Genomic DNA, 14,402 nt, shown 5'->3' on the forward strand with positions numbered 1-14,402 from the left:
CCCCCCTCTTTCCCAAAATGCGCGCCGCTCTCCGCTCGCTGCATGTTTCGCTGAACGAAGCCATCCAACAGTCGCGGCAATAGCCCTCAGGAACATTCGCCGTGGTTGAGACACGGCCCATTCGTGCTACACAAGTAGCAAGAAGACGAAAGGTAGTATTGAACATGATCTGTACATTCGCGTGCCCTCCGTGGCTTGCCAGTACACAGGAATGCAGGCCTTACGCAAAGTGGTAGTGGGTAAACAGTCTCATTGTTTCTTTTGTTGATCTAACAAACATTTGCCGGGAGACACCTTCAAGAAGAAGCTCTTCACAAATGTGTTTGAGACATTCAACAATCAATCCATCTAAGCAATCATGCCTTATCGGCGCAGAGTTAAGGGCGGTCCGTCAACGCCATCTTCCGCAAAATCTGGAGCTGCAGGAAGCCGCCAACGCGCAAGAATACATGATACAGCCATAGGGGGCTCCTCGACCCGCCAACAACCAGCTACAGGAAGCAGACAGTCGTCACCAGGCAAAAGGCACGTCTCCTTCGACCAGAGGCTCGAGCGAGGACCGACACCATCAGATCCTCACAAGCGATCAAATCAAAGCCCTTCCAGATCTGTCCTCGCAAAGCCTCACGAGGAGAGAATGAGCGCGATGGCTGATGAGCAACTCGCACTGGAGGCTCAACAGGCAGCGGCTTCAGGAGACGGACATGGTGGTTGCCATCCTCCTGGGACTGCGTGTGTTGCCGAGAGCTCCAAAGGGAGAGATTCTCATGAACAAGCTTACATCAAGTTCAAGCAAGCCAGAGGCGGGGTGCGACTGATGAAGATCGCCACAGAGGAAGACAGAGACCAAGAAGTCTGCCGAAGGATACACGAACTCCGTGCCGACATAGTCAACTTTGCCCAAACCTTTGTGGCATCGACTACTAAGCGCAGCTCCAAACCACAAGACCCTGTCATTCGCCTTTGCAGTGATGCCAAGAACGCACAGTTGATTCGTTACATCGGGTGTCTCACTCAGGGCGGACCTGACGGAGTGCGAGACTGGCAAAATCTACTGGTCGATGCGTCAATTTTGACCGCTTTAATCGTCGGCATTATCGGGACTGTTTTGAAAGAGCACGTCTTCTCCGCGCTATGGTTTGGAGGCACGGCACAGCAGAATGAAGAGCTTCACCGAATGCAAGAGAGTCAAGCCGAAACAGATGGTGAGAGAACATGCTAAAATCTATCTCTGCGTCGTACTTACCCATGCGCTAGGTTATTATCGGACCCAAGCACGAGCAATGAAATGCGCTTACTTCCGAGGAAGAGCAACCGCACAGACATTGCTGGACCACATTGCTGCAGATCGCAAGATAGCGATCGCGTTGGAGAAACTCCTGACGCCTTTGTTTTACTTGAAAGATGTCGAGCAGCGTGGCTTCCCTGAAAAGCTGAAGCCCCGCCTTGTCGACATCGTTCACAACGCCAGCGACATGAGCCGCGAGATGCGTGAGTGTGGAGACGCGATTTACTATTGGCCTCCAACGTTCAAGGACGGTGAGTGTCTCCAGTTTATCATGATGTGTCCGATGTCCTACGCATCTTCATGAAACTAACTCGGCATAGAGGAGTTCGATCCGAAACGAATGGAATGATTGAACATCGAAGCGATGATACGCGAAAGTCCATACAAGAACGAGGTCGTGCAAGGCCACACAAGATCTGTCCTCGTCGGCGCTGCCGACCAATCCGAAGCCATCGTGAAAGTTGTGGCTTTCCCAAGCCTCGTCGTGCACAGGAAGGGCGGCGGAGACCTGGCTAAAACACTTCTCGAGGAAGAGAGGCAGACTGATCGCACCATGCCTCCGGACGTCTTCCAATCTCGACGCAGGTCAAGGGACAGCCCTTTTGTTATGACCGGCAAAGAAGGCTACAGGACACGATTGCTATGCAAGAGTGTTGTGCATTTGATGTGGGGCAGGCAAAGGCTGTTGACGAGAGAGGCTGGGACGTCGAGTCATTTGGATGCCATGAGGGATGGAAATGAAGCGAAGTATGACGATGATAGGAGAGGCTGGGTTGAGCTGTACGACCATTTCATGGAAACCAATGTGGTTGCCGCTGCTGGGTTGTTGTGAAGCGCATAAGCGCAGGTTTTGGTGGGCGAACTCATCTTTGATAGAACGACTTTTTTTCATTTACTCCTGGTCAAGTCAACTCGTTTAGCATTGCCAAATTGAAATGATGGACGCAGTTTATGTTGCCTTGTCATTGTGCACGCCCTATGTAAATTCTCTCCGCTCCGGCTCCACTCATCACGAAGCAATGCGGGACCAGTGCGAACGTCGCCCAAACAGGCAGGTGTCAAGTGTCATCTGTTGGCTACTTCTCTCAGTTCTGCCTGACCGCAGTATACCGTACGTTTGAAGACCACATAGACCAACCATCATCGTCATTGATATGGCCTCATCACCTTTCAACGTGGAGGCAGTGCGGGCCCAATTTCCTGCCCTGGCTCACAAGCAAGTCTATTTCGACAATGTAGGATCTTCAGACATGCTGCCGCAATAGAACTCAGCTGAAGTCATCTTTCATCACAGGCTGGCGGAAGTCAAGTGCTGAAAACCGTCATCGACTCCATCGCGAACTACCTCTCCTCCAACAATGTCCAGCTCGGAGCCTCCTACACCATCGCTCGGGAATCCACCCGCCTGTTCGAAGAAGGATCTGCCGCTGCGGCCAGATACATCAACGCATCACAAGATGAAGTCGTACTCGGCCCATCTACAACGCAGCTCTTCCGCAACCTAAGCCTCAGCCTGTACGATTACATTACCCCCGACTCCGAAATCATCGTCAGCAAGCTCGACCACGAAGCCAACATCGCCTCCTGGGTCCAGCTAGCCGAGTGGCGTAAATGCAAGCTCATCTGGTGGGACTCGCCCGACAAGCAGAACCCGCACCTCGACACCGACGTCCTCAAAGGTCTGCTGAGCCCCAAAACGAAACTCGTCACTTGCACGCACACGTCCAACATCCTCGGCACGATCAACGACATCGCCTCCATTGCCGACACAGTTCACACCGTCCCCGGCGCCCTGCTCTGCGTTGATGCGGTCGCTTACGCGCCTCACCGCGCCATCGATGTCAAGGCTCTCGGTGTCGATTTCTACTCTTTCTCCTGGTACAAACTATACGGTCCGCACATTGCTTCGCTGTACGCCTCGCGTTCCGCGCAGAAGGTGATGGGGACGTTGGGCCATTTCTTCAAGCCTACTGATGGGCTGGAGAACAAACTTGGTCTGGCGGCGGCGAACTATGAGCTCACGGCGTCGATTCCGGAGGTCTGTGAGTATCTTCGCAAGACGCCTTGGGAGCAGATCGCGGCGCATGAGGAGAAGCTGCAGGGTGTGCTGATCGACTACCTCAATTCGAGGCCGGACATATTCACGATTTATGGCGAGCCTGTCGCCGATAAGACGAAGCGCGTGCCTGTCATCAGCTTCACGGTGAAAGGAAAGAACAGCAAGGATGTCGTGGATGCTATTGAGGCGAAGAGCGATTTTGCCTGCCGGTGGGGGGCGTTTTACTCTAATCGACTTGCACAGGATGTCTTAGGGCTCGATCCTGTCGATGGCGTTGTGAGGGTCAGTCTGCTGCACTACAACACAGGTGAGCCATATCGACAATTTTCATTTAGCATTTTCCACGACGCGAGCTGACAAAATCGTAGTGGAGGAGATCACTGGTTACGTGAAAGTGCTCGATGAGGTCGTTGCTTCGTAGCTACAGCTTGAATAAGATGCTCTTTCGTCATCAATGCTCTTGATTCGTCAGAAACAACTGTACAGCCGCGGACGAAAGATCGCACTGCAAAGAGGAAAAGTAAGGAAAATCCCAAGCCGTATCATCATTCCCGAAAAGCCTCCCATCGTACGGCAATATTCATAAAACAATGTTGGCATCAACGGCCTCTGTTCACTCTGTCCTTTTCGTACGCAGCTTTCTCCTGGGCCGTGGGCCGGTCGTCGCGAATCGGGCCTTGACCCGAACAACGGACAAGCTTGAAGCGGTACCGCTGACGTTTCGCATTTGAAGGATCGAGACATTCTGACTCGGTCACTGAATAGAGCCCATCGTAGCGGACACCTACCTCTGGTGCCCAATCCGATGGGCAATTGTGCGAACGTAGAAGCCTGACCGGCTGACCGTTACGCACGTTCTCGAGCATCATCTTCGTTTCGGCTGAAGGCCCGTTGGTGTCTTTGATGTTGTCAGTGCCGCAGTAGAGCACAACCTTCCCTTGGTCCTCATTAGGGTACTGCACGCCAGAGGTGTCTTTGCCGCCAGCCATAATGACGGAATAAGCACCATCACCCGGAGCACATGTGATTCCCGACATGCTGGACCCATGCGCCCCGTCGCGTAGAGCAGCAAGCTGCGATGGAAACCACGCGCCATTTAGGAGCAGACCATTACCGTGCTGCTTGGGATCCATCAATCGGTACTGACGATAATCTTCCATGAGACTGTCTGCCCCGCCCTCACTGTTCCTGCCCTTTATCCCGAGATTGATGCCTCTGAAAAGGTCGGTTGCGAACATGCGAGCGCACCACTTGTTGTAAAGCTCTTCAGAATCGGCTTTGATGGCGTATGGCCACTGGATGCCCTTTGAGAACGCCGCGTCGAACAGTCTCGGTAAACCACGATCATTGTCTAAGATCCGGTGCTTTTTGAGAAGAGTTTCGTTGACGGTCACGAAAGGCAACGTGTGCAGCATATTGATGATCTTTCCGTCCAGGGCTGCGGTTTCTTGCAGAGCGTCCGCTCTCTCACGTTGGTCAATAGTCGACTTCAGCCGACTGATTACCGAGTCCGCATCACTGTGTTTGGGGTCTCGTGTGCCATTCGCAGGACGTTTCGTATCGATGTACCACTGTGGGGGCTTTCTGTTTGCGTCCAACCTGTGAACATGCGCGCTTGGCAAGCCACTCCTAGAGACGCTGAGGTCACTCTGAGGAGCGACAGAGCTCCTTTTCCGGATCTTTGGCAGAGCTGCGCGACCTTCCTGTGACGGGAAACCATCTGCAGCGCGCTTATTTCGGCTTGGCAATACGTTTGTGCTCGCATTATGGATGCTTCCGCTACCGCTACGTGAGCGCACACCTTCCGCGGTGTTTGCGGATGTTTCATTTTGAGGTGGGCTGGTAGCTTGAGAGCCTTTCATTGCGATCGAGCATTGGCGCGGTTTTGCAGAAAACGGTCTGCTGACGGGAGAGGGCGCAGCAGAAGACTGCCGCTTGGTATTGGTCGGGGCCTTGGCGATCTTATACTTTCGAGTACCCCAGCCTTGAAGCGGATCATCACTCTCAGACGTTGCAGATGAATGTCTGCGAGAGCGGTCGTTTGAGTCGGCCGGGCTTTGATGATTCTCACCGGAAGCCTCACTGGCATTGACGGCGGCGTACTTTCGCGCAGCCTCCTTATTAAAATCGGCCTTGACTTGGTTGTAGTACTTTTCCTCGTACATCGCAGATTTGCGAGCTGCTTCAGCTTTGGTGCGGTCGTATGCTTCTAGCCATATCGGGTCCTTGCGCTTCTCTTCGTCCATTGTGGACAGTAAATTGAGACAGTCAAGGGTGTTCCCCAATCGCAACTCTCAGGTGCGTAATTCCTGGTACTACATGCAGCGTCAGTCACATCAGCTATAGAAGCATAGTCGATTATGGCGAGGAGCGATGCCACGAAAATAAGGAGCCTCGTCAGTTGCTAGGAATGTTGCATCGCCCGAATGATGCGACACGGAGGCTGATTGCTAGGCAATCACAAGCATAGTCGAAGCCTCAACTTACAGCTCAACTGGTTAAGGCCCAGACTATAGACTGAATCTGGTATGAGCGAGCGATTGTTTGTCCTGTAGAGGTGGCCGGCGGAGTTTATAACCTCAATACAAGTGTTCGCAGACGCTGCCTACTGGTAGCTCCTATGGCTATATTGGAAGTTCAAGTCCTACACGAAGTCGACCCGTGACTGAGGACGTGGTGTAAATGCGATCTCAAGGTCGCAATGTGGATGTGGATGTTGATATGTCCGCCCCACAAGGCGGCAAGTCCGGAGCGCGCCTCTATACTGTAAACTGTGTTTACTGCCTTAGGCACTTCTCGGCTGAGGACGGCTTGAAATGGCTTTACATCACTTTAACTTGCTTTCACATGTGATAATTCACTTTAATCCTGTACATTTTCCTTCCAGGCGGTGAGTACATAATATAAGAAGCGAAGTATCAAGTGACTGAGCCTTATTGCGATTGTGGTTGCTCTGTAGCTAAAGTGGATTTGGCCGACGTAGGAAATTTACACAACAGGGAGGTTTAGATCTATGAGCGGCCGAGCCTAGAAGAGGAACCGGGGATTCTAATGATCCAACCGAATACACAAGAAATTCCAACTCCGCATGAGCCAGGCTGCTGGAACGCAAAACAGGACTAGGGTATATCCGTTGTTTCATTTGTCTCGAGTATAAACCTCGCAACCGCTTCTTGTCCTTCTCTTCGCGTGGTTGCCTCATTGTGCAGGGCACCAATGACATTCACTCTCTTAATCACAAGTTTCGCATCTTCACAGACCTTTTGAATCTTCTCGGCCTCTTCCGCAGGGACAACCTCATCTCTGGTGGCGGCGACTAGTAATACGAGGGGTGGCTTTCGAGCGCCTTCACCTGATACGCGTCTCAGAGCTGCTTCACTGTCCCAGTGGCTGCGAAGGAATCCTGACAAGTAGCGATAAGGAAGCCAGCGCTCTGGGTATAGAGCCAAGAGCATGCTCTTCACGCTTGTGAACGGAGTCTCGAGGACCAAGCCCTGTATGGGTAGGCCGCCCTCTTGCGTCACGTGTTGGGCAGCGGCCGCACATGCCACGCCAGCGCCCAGGCTTTGACCCCAAATTACGATGCTGGCATTAGGGTGAGTTGCTTTGATCCATGCTAGCGTAGCCTGCGCGTCGAGCTTGATGCCAGGCTCAGTGGCGCGACCCGAGGACGTCCAGTAGCCACGGTAGGATAGTGCAACCAGTGTAAAGCGAACACTTTCGCCAGCACGAGACTGAACGAGCTTGATGGTATTCGACAGCAGAGGCAGTCTAGGAGGAGTCGATCCGCCATTACCTTGAAAATAGCATATGACCACCTCCTTTCCAGGCACAGCCTCCACATCTTTGCGCGGTATTGAACCAACAGCTAGAGCAATGTCCGTTCCATCAAGACTCTGAATGCGGTGTTCCTTCCATTCTACGGGCTTGCATGTCGCCGCGTAGTCCTCAATCGTCTCAGATCGCGTCCGCGGCGGCATGTATGACATGTATAGTATCTTTTCCTGGAAGATCACCGTCATTAGGCACTTGTACGTCCATAGTGCCAGAAGAAGGCCGGTGAAGACTACCGGTGGGACAAGGAAGGTCGGAAGGGAGGTCAGGAAGGGTCTCGTTTGGGGCCGGTTCAAGGCGAGCTGAGAGGGGAATTGCCGTCTCGATCGCGGTCCATTGAGTACGGCAGGGCGCTTGACCGTCGATGTGTGCAGCCTTCGTCCAAATTTCAAGGCGGAGGCGCTTCCCAGCACCACGCTGATTGCTGGTCTGGATGCCTTCTCGGCAAACATCTCAAGGCGAGGTGCTCCATGGCGCCATGGCGTTGATAAAGTCAATGCACCATCAGTGCTTCAAAGTGGTTCTTCGAGTATGCGGCACTAGAACGGCATTTCGATGACCCTGACAGATCGTTTCTCAAAAGCGCTAAGAAAGAGATCCCACGATCGCACCCAGCATGCCGCTTATGCAATGCCTCCGACCAGCTCACAGTATTGCATTGAGGTAGTGGGAAATCTGAAAATCACCTCAATGACATGTTTCATGTCTATACATTATCACATGGCTGGCAAGAACATGCTGTGCAGCTTGATCTTATTCTTCGGAGTTTCAAGACAGCGTTATCGGTGACGATCGCGTGGATGTGGGGAGCAAAAAAGATGACATGCTTTGGGCGCGCCCGCATTGACTCAGTCTCGACCCGTACTACACAACCAAACATATCGTACCTTTACTAGCACAACACCAAATCTCTATAAAGCGAAGGACCACACAGGAGTTCGTGTCCTTAGAACAACACCTTCCCCTGCAGTAGTCACCAGAACCGCCCACCATGGCTCAGGCCGAGCATCTTCCCTCGTTTCTGGCCGCCATCGACCTGACGACCTACACCGGCGATGTGAAGGAGCTTGCATACACCGGCGGTCTTTTCGCTCAAGCGACCACTTCAACACTTGACCAGGCGTTCGCGATCCTCAAGGACACTGTTGGTCGCATACCGATCTATCTGGATGTCTCTGCTCTCGATGAGCAGCAGGATGTTGTTGACCTGCTTGACGCTGGAGCGGCCAAGGTCTTCGTCTCTGGTACACAACTGTCTAGCCTGGACAAGGTTCCCAACTTGGATTCGAACAGAATCGTAATCCGCCCTACCGGTGACGGCGACGCTAGCGCAATCCTCGAGGGCACATCCTATGCAATTCATCTCAACGTCGCGGACGCTACGACTGTCGGCAGCATCCTGCAAGAGCTTGGAAAGAACAGACCGCCTGTCTACGTCTCAAAGGCACAGATTACAGAGGAGGATGCGGTAGAGCTCGGCAGGCAGGGCGCTGTTCCCATTGTCCCTGCGCAGCAATTCACAACGGCGGCGGAGCCCGCGGACGGTCAGGTCCGCATCTCACGTGTGCTGCTAGCCAACGCAAAGAGCGACAGGCCCGATGGACTTCTCACTACATTGGTCACGGACGAGAGGGGTATCGCGCTTGGACTGGTATACAGCAATGAGGAGAGTGTGGCGGAGAGCTTGAGGTGCGGTCGTGGTGTATACCACAGCAGGAAGCGAGGACTCTGGCGCAAGGGTGATACCAGCGGTGATTGGCAAGAGCTTGTGCGCGTGGAATTTGACTGCGACAGTGATTGCTTGCTTGTGGTTGCGCGCCAGCAGGGTCACGGTTTCTGCCACCTTCAGACTGCGACTTGCTTTGGCGAGTACCGTGGCCTTTCGAAGCTGCAGAAGACGCTTCAGAGCCGCAAGCGATCGGCGCCCGAAGGCTCGTACACTGCTCGTCTGTTCAGCGACTCTAAGATGCTGAATGCGAAGATCATGGAGGAGGCAGCAGAGCTCTGCGAGGCGACCTCGAAGGAAGACATCGCTGCTGAGGCCGCTGATGTGCTTTACTTTGCCCTCACCAAGGCCACTGCTGCTGATGTGTCACTTGAAGACATTGAGCGCAACCTTGACGCAAAGAGCGTGAAGGTCAAGAGGAGAAAGGGCGATGCCAAGGGACCTTACGCAGCGAAGTTTGGCGTCAACGGCGCCGCTCCTGCAACGAATGGCGAGCCTAAGAAGGAGGAGATCCGCGAGGCAGAGTCGAAGCCTAAGAGCAAGGAGGATCCCGCTGGCCTCAACAAGGACGGCAAGATCCAGATGCGTCGCTACGACACCACAAAGGAAACTCCTGCGTTGATTGAGGAGGTCCTCCAGCGTCCTTCCCAGCGAAGCACCGACAAGATCATGGGCATCGTCCACCCGATCATCAAGGACGTCCGTGAGGGTGGAGACAAGTCACTTCTAAGCTACACCCACAAATTCGAGAAGGCGACTAGCCTCACATCACCTGTACTTAAGGCGCCATTCCCCAAGGAGCTTATGGAGCTGTCGCAAGAGACGATCGATGCCATCGACGTGTCCTACGAGAACATTCGCAAGTTCCACGCCGCACAGAAGGACGAGAAGGCCCTGGAAGTTGAGACCATGCCTGGCGTTGTGTGCTCACGCTTCGCTCGCCCGATCGAGCGTGTCGGTCTCTATGTTCCTGGTGGCACCGCCGTCCTGCCTTCCACTGCCCTCATGCTTGGTGTTCCTGCTATGGTCGCTGGTTGCAAGAAGATTGTCATTGCTACCCCGCCTCGCTCCGATGGACGCGTGACTCCTGAGATCGTCTACGTTGCGCACAAGGTCGGCGCCGAGAGCATCGTGCTTGCTGGTGGTGCTCAAGCTGTCGCTGCTATGGCCTACGGCACTGAGAATGTTACGAAGGTCGACAAGATCCTGGGCCCTGGCAACCAGTTCGTCACTGCCGCGAAGATGATCGTCTCCAACGACACCTCGGCCAGCGTCAGCATTGATATGCCTGCCGGCCCGTCCGAGGTCCTGGTCATTGCAGACAAGACTTCCAACCCTGCCTTCGTTGCCTCAGACCTGCTTTCTCAGGCCGAGCACGGTGTTGATAGCCAGGTCATCCTGATCGCGGTCGACCTCAATGAGGCCCAGATCCAAGCTATCGACGACGAGCTCCACAGGCAAGCCATGGCCCTGCCGCGTGTCGACATCGTCCGCGGTGCCATCGAGCACTCCGTGACCCTTCTCGTCAAGGACATCGAGCACGCCATGGAGCTCTCCAACCTCTACGCGCCCGAGCACTTGATCCTGCAGGTTGCCGACCCGGTAGCAGTCAGAGAGATGGTTTTCAACGCCGGCTCCGTGTTCGTCGGCGAGTGGACCCCAGAGTCCGTCGGCGACTACAGCGCCGGTGTCAACCACTCTCTCCCGACCTACGGCTACGCTAAGCAGTACTCTGGCGTCAACCTTGGCAGCTACGTCAAGCACATCACCAGCTCTAAGCTGACGGCCGACGGCCTGAAGAACGTTGGCAAGGCTGTCATGCAGCTCGCTAAGGTCGAAGAGCTTGAGGCTCACAGGAGGGCTGTGGAGATCCGTTTGGACCACATGCAGAAGGCTGGTGGCTCATAGGAGAATGGAAAAAGTTGTAGAGTAGACTTATTAGATTTTATGTGAATACGCGCGTTAATGGTACCTCGAGAATCAGACTCAGCTTGCGCGTCGTGTTGTTTCCGTGTGCGACGATGGTTTCAACCGTCAATTCCAGCCCAAATGATACCTTTATTAGATAATCGTCAGCCACACCAGGCTTGAGAGATGCGCGTCGTCAGAGCACCCTATCAACATTTTTTTTGGCACCAAATAGGGTGTTTGATTATCTCTAAAGCCTCTAAGAATATTGAAATCTCATCGAGGACACCAAATCGCTGCAACAAGTCAGCGGATTTCGAGATGAAAGTTAGGATTGAGGGTTAGTAGGGTTAGGGTTGGGGTAGATCTTCCTCCGCCGTGCGATCTCTGAAGTTGGGATGCATACAGCCCTCAAATCAGTCACAGCATGAATAGGGACGATTCGATGACATTTGCACACCTCGATTGTTGCTGTTGATCACCATGTAGATTACTCCCTCATGCCTTGACATGTTGCGTTTTACTGAACAGTACAACCCCAGCTACGCCCTCCATGCCCGTCCTTCTCTAGTTCTGTCACCCTGTCTTCAACCCTGCCAACCGATCTCTCAAAGTCTGACACACCAGCCTCCACATCCTCCACCCGACTCTTCAGCCCATCGATCTCATACTCTAGCTTCGCAGCCAAAGTCTCCAGCTCCTTGCTGCCCTCTTCCAGTTCCTCCTTCTCATTCCGCAACAGGCCCTCGATATTCGCTTGCAGCGACTGCAAGCTTTCGAGTCGCGGTTGGTATGTGTCGACCAACCTGTCTGCGTTGTTCTCGGCGAGCGGACGGATGTCTTGTAGCATGCTGAGTTGCGCGCGCGTCCAATCCGCGGTGTCGGTCGAGAGCTGTTTTAACGCTAGGCGGAGGTCGATGGTGGATTTGGAGCGTAGTTCTTGCGCTGCGTATTGCGCGGCTGGGTCGTCTGACTCGGACTCTGAGTCGCTGGCGGTGAGCTCGCGCCAGGTCAGGACACTATCTTCGGCTAGGCTGAAGCTGAGGTGGCGTGGGTAATGTTCGTCGGGGCGCGGGTCGGCTTTGGTGTTTTCGACGTGGCTGAGGGACAGAGTGCGGTGAGGTGTGGCATCTTCTTGAATATGCTCTGGATCCATATCAAGCTCGTCGCCAGACTCGATAGCTTCTTCGTTGGTCTCTGCGAGGGAGGGACGGTGGTCGCTTGTTGGTATTGTGTGGGTGTAGTTGGTATCGCTTGTTGCTGTCCTTTGGACTGGTTCACCGTTGTCGGTCATATTGTCGTCGTCATCATCTTCGCCTTCTTCTTCTGCCACATCTTGGAAGCTTTCACGTGAGCCGCTGGACTGTCCTCGATTGACGCCTTGCTGGGCCGTCTCGGATTCCCCAGAGGTTTCTTTTCTCTGGGCGGCAAGCGCAGCATCAAGAGATGTCTCCTGCGTCGTTGACGCAGTGCTAGTAGGACTGCTTGCTGGCGAGGTCTGAGACCGAGACATTGGGGGCCTGCGGGCCTCCAGGCTCGTTCTCTCAATCGGACTTTTGGGATAATCCTCTTGCGAAAGCTTTTGGTGATGACCTAGACCAACAACACCTTTGAACTTGCCAAGTCCGCTTTTAGCATCGTTCTTGAGACCCGTCGCGCGCTTGAATAAGCCTCGCTTCTGATCATCATCGTCTTCAGTGTCGTATTCCATCGGACTTCGAAGATCGTCGTACTGCTCTCGCGGCGGTACTGGCATGCCGTCGACCGTAGACTTTCTCCCCGTCCAGGCGAATCCACCTTGCTCATCCGGCCGGAAAACTAAACCACCGCTTGCGGTACGCTTTTCTTCTTGGGCTTCCTTGGCTTTCTTCATCGGCTTGCCATACCAGAGCCATTTCGGGCGCTCGCCGTAGATGAGCTGGACGAATCGTTCAAGATCCGTGGTTTCAATCTCTGCAATCCCCGCTCTGTCTCTCCCACCAACGACATCCATCACCATCTCACCACCTTTCCCACTCAGCTCCGCGACCGTCGATTTGACAACGCGAGGCACAGTCCAGCTGTCACTGCTCGCTGCTTTGGTGCTGACTCTATGTAGTCTACTGAGAGTGTGTTCATCTAGGCGGCGGGATTTGGTCAATCGTTGTTGCTTTTGGAAAGACCCAATGCCACGCTTCATGCTCTCAGTGTCGAAGGCGTCTTTGCCGACTGGAGCGCCTATAGCGTGGAGCCTGTTTCTGGCACCCATGAGGAGTCCAAGCAGAGCAGCTACTGTTGTAGGCCCTAGGATACCGTCGTGAGGCTCAGACTGGTAGTAGTCGCTGCCGATTGCCAGCCACCAATCATTGACCGCATTTTCGGTCACGTCACAGAGCAGTCCGTCGGCGTAATCGATATCGAGCTTGTTGAAAAGAGTGAGCGCAGTCTGGCAAAGTCTCACAAGCTCCATGACGGATTTGTAGATCTCGTTCTTGTCAGAGGTGCGGTAGAGCTGGTGGAACTTTGCAATAGTTGCCGAAGACGGGGGAACTAGTGTGAGCCCCACGCGCCCTGTGCATCCCAACCGCTTGAGGTCCTCGTTGACAAAGAAGTCGAACCGATGCTTCCTGAGGTCTCCATCAGGGACCGGGATGACTGTGAGCGAAGATGGGAAAGCAGAGAGGTTTGTCACCATCAGCGTGCCCAAAGGTGTATCGCTCCGGCGTGCGTGATACTGGTTCAGTGCTTTGAAATAAATACGCAGCCGCGGCGACCATTGCGACTCGTCGGTAGGAACGCTGAGCACTCCGACCACGATTACGTGCGAAGGATCGCCGGTATAAGTCGTGATCACAAAAGTCGGGTGCGTGCGAGATGTAGTCCATTGCTCGACGATGTAGCATTCGTACCCCTTCAGCTCTCGTCGTCGCTCCAGTGTTGTCGTAGATGGGTCTTCCTCGAGGTAGCGAAAGGCGACGGGGTCGTCTAAGACGAAGCGCTGGCGGCCAGACTCCACGGCGGCGGGCGTATCATGCTCGGCGATGACATCCTCAGGGCGCTCCGAAGTTGGGACTCGTTTCAGATTACGCTCACCACCATTTGGTGCGGTGGTGGGCCGCTGAAATGAGGGCGAGGGTATTTGCGACGGACGAGATCGTCGCTCATCCATGGACTGCCTCACTGCCATTGCGGCCGTGGTAGTGGGTGTGTTTCTAAGGCCCGAGGACAGCCATACACAAATTGCGTTTAGCCTCGCATCATCATGATCCTGCGGCTTATTCCAAAATCAGTTGACTCGATTCTCCCCAGCCTCTCAGCGTTCACCAGTGCATTCGTCCAAGGCACATGTCGCAGCGTGAGGTGTACGTTCGATGCCTGAGGCCAACATTCACGTGAGCTAAGTGCAGTGGCGCAAAGCAAGCTCGAGCCGCATTGGGTAGCCACACGGTCGGCCGTTGTCCCGCGTCTTCAGAGGACGACATACAAGTGCCGACACTTCGCGCACCTCGCAGTCGCAAGCCTCCCCGTGGCATAGATTAATTCACCAGCCCCAAACGGCATCTCGAAGATCGGATGTCGCGGATCCCACGAAATGTGGAGGGCAACTC

General features: G+C 54.1%; 7 protein-coding genes across 7 annotated transcripts; 4 read left to right on the top strand and 3 right to left on the bottom strand.

Annotated features, from left to right (window-relative positions):
- Positions 1-358: 358 nt before the first annotated feature.
- Positions 359-1,637, top strand: WHR41_08378 (uncharacterized protein; the record flags this gene model as incomplete). The annotated part of the gene is made up of 3 exons (XM_069376982.1): positions 359-1,205; positions 1,258-1,539; positions 1,609-1,637. 3 exons carry the CDS (start codon positions 359-361, stop codon positions 1,635-1,637), a joined length of 1,158 nt encoding a protein of 385 aa, XP_069225976.1.
- A 204-nt stretch (positions 1,638-1,841) lies between these two features.
- Positions 1,842-2,120, top strand: WHR41_08379 (uncharacterized protein; the record flags this gene model as incomplete). The annotated part of the gene is made up of 1 exon (XM_069376983.1): positions 1,842-2,120. One exon carries the CDS (start codon positions 1,842-1,844, stop codon positions 2,118-2,120), a length of 279 nt encoding a protein of 92 aa, XP_069225977.1.
- Positions 2,121-2,389: 269 nt separating this feature from the next.
- Positions 2,390-3,967, top strand: WHR41_08380 (uncharacterized protein). Its single transcript, XM_069376984.1, has 3 exons — positions 2,390-2,523; positions 2,583-3,654; positions 3,716-3,967. Exons 1-3 carry the CDS (start codon positions 2,443-2,445, stop codon positions 3,766-3,768), a joined length of 1,206 nt encoding a protein of 401 aa, XP_069225999.1. The 5' UTR covers positions 2,390-2,442; the 3' UTR covers positions 3,769-3,967.
- WHR41_08381 (uncharacterized protein) lies at positions 3,947-5,593 on the bottom strand (the record flags this gene model as incomplete). Its single annotated transcript, XM_069376985.1, has 1 exon — positions 3,947-5,593. One exon carries the CDS (start codon positions 5,591-5,593, stop codon positions 3,947-3,949), a length of 1,647 nt encoding a protein of 548 aa, XP_069225998.1.
- An 873-nt stretch (positions 5,594-6,466) lies between these two features.
- WHR41_08382 (uncharacterized protein) lies at positions 6,467-7,633 on the bottom strand (the record flags this gene model as incomplete). Its single annotated transcript, XM_069376986.1, has 1 exon — positions 6,467-7,633. The coding sequence occupies one exon, from the start codon at positions 7,631-7,633 to the stop codon at positions 6,467-6,469; it is 1,167 nt and encodes a 388-aa protein (XP_069226001.1).
- Positions 7,634-8,172: 539 nt separating this feature from the next.
- Positions 8,173-10,815, top strand: WHR41_08383 (uncharacterized protein; the record flags this gene model as incomplete). The annotated part of the gene is made up of 1 exon (XM_069376987.1): positions 8,173-10,815. One exon carries the CDS (start codon positions 8,173-8,175, stop codon positions 10,813-10,815), a length of 2,643 nt encoding a protein of 880 aa, XP_069226000.1.
- Positions 10,816-11,335: 520 nt separating this feature from the next.
- On the bottom strand, positions 11,336-13,981 carry WHR41_08384 (uncharacterized protein; the record flags this gene model as incomplete). The annotated part of the gene is made up of 1 exon (XM_069376988.1): positions 11,336-13,981. The coding sequence occupies one exon, from the start codon at positions 13,979-13,981 to the stop codon at positions 11,336-11,338; it is 2,646 nt and encodes an 881-aa protein (XP_069225995.1).
- Positions 13,982-14,402: the final 421 nt, after the last annotated feature.

Source organism: Cladosporium halotolerans, assembly GCF_011745625.1.
Source record: "Cladosporium halotolerans strain TM138-S3 chromosome Unknown Sca42, whole genome shotgun sequence".
In the NCBI taxonomy this organism is placed as follows: Eukaryota; Fungi; Ascomycota; class Dothideomycetes; order Cladosporiales; family Cladosporiaceae; genus Cladosporium; species Cladosporium halotolerans.

Bases quoted from the DNA above. Each gene is read 5' to 3' on its own strand.
- WHR41_08380 (XM_069376984.1), top strand. From the start codon at position 2,443: ATGGCCTCATCACCTTTCAACGTGGAGGCAGTGCGGGCCCAATTTCCT. The intron at 2,524-2,582 runs GTAGGATCTTCA...CTTTCATCACAG, and splicing joins AGCAAGTCTATTTCGACAAT to GCTGGCGGAAGTCAAGTGCT. The intron at 3,655-3,715 runs GTGAGCCATATC...ACAAAATCGTAG, and splicing joins TCTGCTGCACTACAACACAG to TGGAGGAGATCACTGGTTAC.